The following is an 8,593-nucleotide window of genomic DNA, read 5'->3' on the forward strand; positions in this document are numbered from 1 at the left end:
AAACACCTCTCTGAGACCATGGTAGCATTCTGGGACATGGGAGAGGTCAGGAGCGGAGTTAGTAGGTACTGGCCGAGGGGGTAGTGCGGCAGCAAGCAGGCAGGTTCGGTGGCAGTCCTCTCCCCACTCCCTGATCACCCCGGTCACCCAGTCGAGCTGAGGGTTGTGCCGGCGGAGCCATGGGTAACCCAGGATGAGGGGTTGGCCTGGAGAGGGGAGCAGGTGAAACTGGATAGTTTCTTGATGGTTTCCGGACAGACCCATCAAGACCGGGGCCGTGACATGAGTGACCGATCCGAGTAAGTGTCCGTCCAGTGCCCGGGCAGGAATAGGAGGTGTCAAACGGAGGTTCTCCAGTCCCAGTTGGCGTGCCAGCTTGATGTCCATTATGTTGGCTTCGGCGCCCGAATCCACCAGAGCAGCCAGGGTGTGAGTTGAGTCAGAGAGGCGGAGGTGAACTTGCAGCAAGGGTTTGCGGTCGGAGGACTGGGTGGTCATTGAGCTCAACCGGACTCCCCCTATGCCCGGTGAGCTTCGGCCTTTTAAAGGGCAGGTTACCACACGATGTCCATCACCTCCACAATAGAGGCAGAGGTTTGAGGTGAAGCGGCGCTGGCGCTCTGCAGGAGTGAGAGAGGCTCGCCCAATCTCCATAGGCTCAGACTGATCAAGCTGACTTGGGTGAGTGGCAGTAGCTGACAGGAGCCCAGTCGGATCTCTCCGAATGCCGGTAGTTGGTGGACCTTGGCGCCCCCTCTCACGACCGACGGGTCTGTATCCTTCTGTCGATCCGGACAGTCAGTGCGATGGCTTCATCAAGAGTGGAAGGCAGTTCATGGGAGACCAACTCGTCCTTGATATAGTCAGCCAAGCTATGGAAGAACGCGTCCACCAACGAGGGTGTGTTCCAAGAACTTCGTCTTGCCAGGGTTCGGAAGTCGATGGAATGGTCTGCGACTGTACGTCTGCCTTGTCGAATACTGAACAGTTCACGAGACGCCTCTGCGGTTGGTGAATCCAGGTCAAACACCTTCAGCATCTCCTCAGCAAACAGGTCGAAGGTTGCACATGCGGGGGTTTGACGTTCGAACTCTGCTGTTCCCCAGAGTCGAGCTCGGCCCGTCAGGTGAGTGATGGCATACCCGACCCTAGCCCCCTCCGTGGCGAAGGTCCTTGGCTGCAAGGAGAACTGAAGTCGGCAGCTAGTCAGGAATGGCCGGACCTGGGTAGAATCGCCGTTGAACCGCTCGGGGTTTCCAATCTTGGGTTCGGGGGCAGCGGCTGCTATGACCGGGGCAGGTAACTCGGAGGCAGGGCTGGTGGGCAGACTGGCTGGGGTAAGGTTGGTGAGGAGTTGGATGATCCTGGCGAGTTGTTGTTGCTGCTGCTGGGACTGCTGCTGGTGCTGCTGGAACTGCTGATGCTGTTGGTGGCCGACCTGAAGCAGAGAGGTGACGTCGCCGCTCATGCGGCCTAGCTCTCTCTCAGTGTGTTCCAGGCGTAGCATGGCGGTGGGTTGCTCAGGTTCTTCGGCTTCCATGTCGGGGGAAGTGTGCGCTGAGTCCATGATGGTCAGATCGTACTGTCACGGTTCAGACAGACGACAAGAGGACCACAATTGCGTCACACCAGAAAGTTTATTTAAACTTAAGGGGAAAGGGATGTAGGGAGTGAGTGGAGGCTCCAGGGGTTATCCCGTCCGATGTGCTGGGTCTGTGCCTCCCCCCAGTGGCAGCGATGCGTCCGATGACGCCGGTGGTTGGTGGTCCAGAAGTCCTGGGGGGGGAGGAAACACAGACACAACGGGGCGGATGAAAACAGGCAGAAGTACAGTTCAAGGGAAATCCAAATACGTTGTAGCAAGGCAGAAGGCTGGTCAGAGTTACCGGGGTCGAAGAGTAGTCAGGAGTCGTAATGGCAGAAAGCAGGTCTGGTCCTCCTGGGGCAGAAGAGTATCCAAGAATCAGGCAGGTCCGGGGTCACAAAACAGGGGTGAGCCAGAAGCGCGAGCACACAGGTTCCGGGTGTGAGCTTTGCAGACGATCTGACAAAGGAGAGCTGAAAGACAGGACTTTAAATACTGGGAGAGGTTAGTGGGTAATGCAGCGCAGCTGGCAGAGTAATTAGAGCCGAGCAGAGCAGGGACAGGTGGAGCTAGTTAGGCTGAGTAGAGAGAGAGATGAGCAGAGTGGAAGATAATGGAAACACATTAAGGTGGTAACCCGGTGGAGTGAGAGGGCTCATGACATGAAGACCTTTTGGCACACACATCTAGGTCAAATTGTGGCACAACCTCTTCCCAAGCCTCTCAAACTAGTTGCCCAGTTGCATTTTCCATCGCTTAACTGTTGGTTGACCTTTCCACCTACACGTCTTATATAGCCTGTGCAGGGTTAGGATTTGATTGGATTGCAGCCGTCCCTTTGTTGTATCTAGATCACAATGACGATCAAACCTTATGAGATTGACCTTAATGAGGATTCATCTACTGATCCTTAGATGTTTGTGATGGGATCAGTTTAATTGGGATTCATTTAATCTCAGTTCATAAATTTGATTTGAAGGCACAATTTTATAAAATGCCCCATTGTTACCTGGCACAGAATTGTTCAGTTTGGCAGTGCATTTGAGATTTAGGTACAGTTGAAGTCGGAAGTTTACATACACTTAGGTTGGAGTCATTAAAACTTGTTTTTCAACCACTCCACACATTTCTTGTTAACAAACTATAGTTTTGGCAAGTTGTTTAGGACATCTACTTGGTGCATGACACAAGTAATGTTTCCAACAATTGTTTACAGACAGATTATTTCACTTATAATTCACTGTATCACAATTCCAGTGGGTCAGAAGTTTACATACACTAAGTTGACTGTGCCTTTAAAACAGCTTGGAAAATTCCAGAAAATTATGTCATGGCTTTAGAAGCTTCTGATAGGCTAATTTACATCATTTGAGTCAATTGGAGGTGTACCTGTGGATGTATTTCAAGGCCTACCTTCAAACTCAGTGCCTCTTTGCTTGACATCATTGGAAAATCAAAAGAAATCAGCCAAGACCTCAGAAAACAAATTGTAGACCTCCACGTCTGGTTCATCCTTGGGAGTAATTTCCAAATGCCTGAAGGTACCACGTTCATCTGTACAAACAATAGTACGGAAGTATAAACACCATGGGACCACGCAGCCGTCATACCGCTTAGGAAGGAGACGCGTTCTGTCTCCGAGAGATTAACGTACTTTGGTGTGAAAAGTGCAAATCAATCCCAGAACAACAGCGAAGGACCTTGTGAAGATGCTGGAGGAAACAGGTACAAAATTATCTATATCCACAGTAAAACGAGTCCTATATCGACATAACCTGAAAGGCCGCTCAGTAAGGAAGAAGCCACTGCTCCAAAATCGCCATAAAAAAGCCAGACCACGGTTTGCAACTGCACATGGGGACAAAGATCGTACTTTTTAGAGAAATGTCCTCTGGTCTGATGAAACAAAAATAGAACTGTTTGGCCATAATGACCATTGTTATGTTTGGAGGAAAAAGGTAGAAGGGGTTGCAAGCCGAAGAACACCATCCCAACCGTGAAGCATGGGGTGGCAGCATCATGCTGTGGGGGTGCTTTGCTTCAGGAGGGACTGGTGCACTTCACAAAATAGATGGCATCATGAGGAAGGAAAAGTATGTGTATATATTGAAGCAACATCTCAAGACATCAGTCAGGAAGTTCAAGCTTTGTCGCAAATGGGTCTTCCAAATGGACAATGACCCCAAGCATACTTCCAAAGTTGTGACAAAATGGCTTAAGGACAACAAAGTCAAGGTATTGGAGTGGCCATCACAAAGCCCTGACCTCAATACTATAGACAATGTGTGGGCAGAACTGAAAAAGCGTGTGTGAGCAAGGAGGCCTACAAACCTGACTCAGTTACACCAGCTCTGTCAGGAGGAATGGGCCAAAATTCTCCCAACTTATTGTGGGAAGCTTGTGGAAGGCTACCCGACACATTTGACCCAAGTTAAACAATTTAAAGGCAATGCTACCAAATACTTATTGAGTGTATGTAAACTTCTGACCCACTGGGATTGTGATTAAATAAATAAAAGCTTAAATAAATCATTCTCTCTACTATTATTCTAACATTTCACATTCTTAAAATAAAGTGGTGATCCTAACTGACCTAAGACAGGGAATTTTTACTAGGATTAAATGTCAGGAATTGTGAAAAACTGAGTTTAAATGTATTTGGCTAAGGTGCATGTAAACCTCCGACTTTGGGACTGTCATCATACGTCTTATCTCATCACACTTTTTATCTTATGGATAAGGGGCTACTAAAATGGCTACTGCGAACTGGAGCACATTTGGGATGAAACCATGAAGGACCTCCTACTATAGCCTACCTACCCAACAAGCCTGTTGTCAATACTCCCATCTAGCAGTGCCATAGTGTGCTGAATTCACTTTGATAACATAAAATGCAGCCAAAGTCCATTTTCAAGGAATCCAAGTTATCATTTCGTAAAGAAAGAATCAGTGATGCACAATTGTGAATGCAAAAGTTTCTGAATGTATCATTTAATTGTGCGATACAAACAAAATCAAATGGCCTACAGACGGCCATATTGGTCAGCTAGTACAGGACTCGTAAAGGCACAGTGCACTACATTTCTGAAAAATGTTTATTTTTTTCAGGGGGTGCTGCAGCACCCTCAGTACCCCTACTTCCCACAGCTATGCCCTCAGTAGCCTATAACTTGTCCAAGAAAGTTAATGGTCCTGCGAAAAGCAAGGTTGTAGCAGATTGCCTGTTACAGCTAGAAGAGGATGGACCTTACGTTCTTAGCTTTGTTCCTCTCTAGGTTTTCCTCTCTAGGCCTCTAGGGAGTTTTTCCTGGCTACTGTGCTTCTGCTTCCATTTCTGCTTGCTCTTTGAGTTCTATGCCGGATTACTGTAAAAGCACTTTGTGACAACTGCTGATGTAAAAAGAGCTTTATAAATGTGATGATTGATTGAGATGACAAGACATCAACAATGAGGAAGTACAAAAGCATGGCAGCTGTCTAACAACAAAGACATGTTCGATTTTATTACACACTTGTAAGCCTCTTAGTCCCACTAATTCTCCCTGACCGTGGGGCTGTGGCTGGCTGGTGTTTACTCTGCACAAGCCATGATGGCTTAATCCCCATGTGGGCTATATGGTTCCTAAGAATCGCCACACTCCAGAAGAAGTTGACTGTCTGCCCAGTGAAGGACTTGGAACTATGGAGGAGCTACTACTACTGCCCACTGAAGGCGAGGAGACACGCTCCAACAATAGCTCGTATTCTCCAAGAGGAGAAACCATGTACGAACGTGTCAATACATTTCTCCACAGGGCTTTTGTTGATGACTTGAAACAGTGGTTAAGGGGCTACCTGAAGCGCAACGGCTTGCTGACGCTCTCGGTTTTTGCCGTGTTGATGGGCTGTGTCCTGGGGGCTGTGTTGAGAGGGAGCCATCTCTCTACCCAGGTAAGTCACTCTTTATCACACAGTCAGATGCATGTGCAAATGCTGTTTGATTATTTGATGGGCCTGCCCTCCAGGTCCATATGTCTCTCTTGGTTTGGTCTCTCTTAGCAGTGCATACATACGTTGAGTGTACAAAACATTAAGAACACCTTCCTAATATTGAGTTGGATTTTACAAGTGACATCAGTAAGTGATCATAGCTTTCACCTGGATTCACCTGGTCAGTCTATGTCATGGAAAGAGTAGGTGTTCTTAATGTTTTGTACACTGTGTACATTTCTGTGTTTGAGCACCTCTCCCTCTTTTCGTGACGGTGTTCCACTTAAACGCCTATAGAGCTCCTGTTTGCATTGCCTTGATGCACTGGAGCATTTCATTGTTGGGTTGTGGAAAACCATAGGATAACATCAACAGCCAGACCTAATGAACCATTGAGAGAAGCTTCAAGTGCACTACACTATCTGCAAATGATGGGACTGGAACCCTGTAAAGTGGTGTGTGTTACAGTTGTTATAGGAACAGAGAGTCAGTGCACAGCAATAAGAGCAGCCTGCATTCATCCCCTTGATTCAAAAAGTGGTTGTTGGGAAGGAGTTAATGACCTCTACTAAGCAACATGTTTCTGAGAGGAAAGCACTCCATTGACGCACATGTATCAGTCTCAATGCATTTTTTGGAGGAATACATTCGAATCTAGACCATAGATGGTGAATCGATTACTGGCTTCAGAAAAAGAATTGCAGCATATTCTTGGAGGGCAACAATAGATACTTAGATAGTTACAGGACATATTTTGGGACTCATAAGGTTAGGAAGGAAATGTATCATCTGTCCACATTATCACGCCCTTCCAGTTCACTTTTACATGAAAGACGAAAGAAAACCGATGTTCAGAATCGGAGGGGATTATTTGATCTCAGACTGAGAATTGGCTTGCCAAAGCAAACATGGCCTTAAGTGTGCTCGATAATCACAGGTGACGTGTGACCCAAGGCTGATGTTTAAAAGTGAGCAAATGTTTAACTGGAGGGAATTACTGTGCGTGTTACTACTAAGAACTGTGTCACGTATCAGGGTTGGGGTCAATTCCATTCCAATTCTCTTCAATGCTTTTCAATGGGTAACATTTTGAATTTCTGAATTTAAATGGAGTTGACCCCAACCCTGTCACTTATAGCTAGTCATCTATGGCTTTGAGACCTATTAATGCAATCCAAACATTTGAAACCACATTGATTTTAAATTTTATCAACGCCAATGACTAATGTAAATTATATAGTTTCCATTCTATTCATATGAACCTGATCGAATCAACCAAGATTATTCCACATTTTAGTATGTCTATTTTGAAAACCATGAACAACTTTTTCACAAGGGGTGAATCTGAAAAGCCTTTTCCTAGATTTCCCTTCTCAAAACATCAGAGGGAAGTTGGGCGCATTGGAGGAGAAGGAACCTTAGATCTTCTTCAATGCTCTCCTCACCTCCCTTTGATGGTTTGAGAAGGAATCTAGGAGAGAGGACACAAGGAATCTAGGAGAGAGGATACAAGGAATCTAGGAGAGAGGACATAAGGAATCAAGCAAAAGGCATTTGAGATTCATCCAAGGGTGTGCTGATGGGCACTTTTTCCTATAGGAAAGGAATGCTTGAAACAAAAATATCTGTCCAACCTTTGAAAAGGGTCTCCTGTGGTAAAGTCAGGAACACTGCTTGGGTTTCTTAAGTTTTGTAATATGTTTGAAGGTGCTCTTTGGCTCTTTTTTCAAAAGTCACCAGCTGCCACTGCTTTGGAGGGGTTCATGTCTACTTCTAATGTATAATATTCTTTTTAATGTAACTTATGTTTCTTCTGATTTCCCCTCCAGGCTAAGATATATTTCTCGTTCCCTGGAGAGCTTCTCATGAGAATGCTCAAAATGCTTATCCTTCCCCTCATCACATCCAGGTAAACATCTGTAATGTCAGCCTCTGTCCAGTAATATGGTTTTATATTTCATCAGCAGTAGCGGAATACAAATATTTGGTGTTCACTCACCACAAAAGATATTCAGCCTCAAAAGTGACTTTTTAAATGCTTTTGAGAAAAGTGCATAACTGGACAAGGGATGTTGAATGAACTGTAGAAAGTGCTGACTGCAGTGACCAATTTTGCTGTTGTTATCACACTACATTTTACATTTATCTTATCCAGAGCGACTTACAGGTAGTGAGGGCATACATTATTATTTTTTCATTTTTTATTTTTTTCATACTGGCCCCCCGTGGGAAACGAACCCACAACCCAGGTGTTGCAAACGCCATGCTCTACCAACTGAGCTACACCCAATATAAGTAGCAACCCCCTACAGACAGGCAATTATAATGATAAAAGATGACAAAACCAGACTTTTTGGAAACCAAATGTCAATAGATTCCATATTGTCTACATAACATGACAGGTTGTAGTTATATCACACCTGTCAGATAGTATAAGAAGTAGTACTTACAACAAACATTTGAAATTAGAATTAGATCTCGCTTAGGTCCACACTCTCTCCTGGTCATTCACCGTAGCTTCACTTAACCAGTCAGTAGAATGGAACCATATTTGAGTTCCAATTTAGGCACCTGAGCATTTATGGGGCCATTTGTATTATATATTTGCGTTATTTGATCCTATCTAATCCTCTCTCTCTCTTTTCCCTTTTACAGTTTAATGTCAGGCCTGTCGTCCATGGAGCCCAAAGCATGTTGTCGTATGGGTGTTCTCACTGTGACCTACTACCTGTGGACCACTTTCATTGCGGTGGTGGTGGGTATCCTGCTGGTGATCATCATCAAGCCCGGGGTGGGTACTGAGATGGACAGCAACAGGCTAGGAGGAGGGCCCGTCATGACTTCTGCTGATGCCTTGCTAGATCTCATCAGGTGAGTGACCAATGAAGATAAACCTGAAGCTCGACAAGCAATATCTACAAACAATCAATACTGTCTAGGGCAGGGGTATCAAATCAAATCAAATCAATTTTTATTGGTCACATGCGCCGAATACAACAGGTGCAGACATTACAATGAAATGCTTACTTACAGCCCTTA

At 45.5% G+C, this 8,593-nt stretch overlaps 1 protein-coding gene across 1 annotated transcript in view; it reads left to right on the plus strand.

Annotated features, from left to right (window-relative positions):
* Nucleotides 1-5,181: 5,181 nt before the first annotated feature.
* The window catches only part of LOC121577236 (excitatory amino acid transporter 5-like), a 27,021-nt gene continuing 23,609 nt past the window's right edge, over nucleotides 5,182-8,593 (plus strand). The window contains exons 1-3 of the mRNA XM_041890997.2: nucleotides 5,182-5,515; nucleotides 7,384-7,463; nucleotides 8,210-8,425. Coding sequence (XP_041746931.1) covers nucleotides 5,201-5,515; nucleotides 7,384-7,463; nucleotides 8,210-8,425 — 611 coding nt within the window. The 5' untranslated portion in view covers nucleotides 5,182-5,200. The remainder of the gene's footprint in view (nucleotides 5,516-7,383; nucleotides 7,464-8,209; nucleotides 8,426-8,593) is intronic.

Source organism: Coregonus clupeaformis, chromosome 11, assembly GCF_020615455.1.
Source record: "Coregonus clupeaformis isolate EN_2021a chromosome 11, ASM2061545v1, whole genome shotgun sequence".
NCBI lineage: Eukaryota > Metazoa > Chordata > Actinopteri > Salmoniformes > Salmonidae > Coregonus > Coregonus clupeaformis.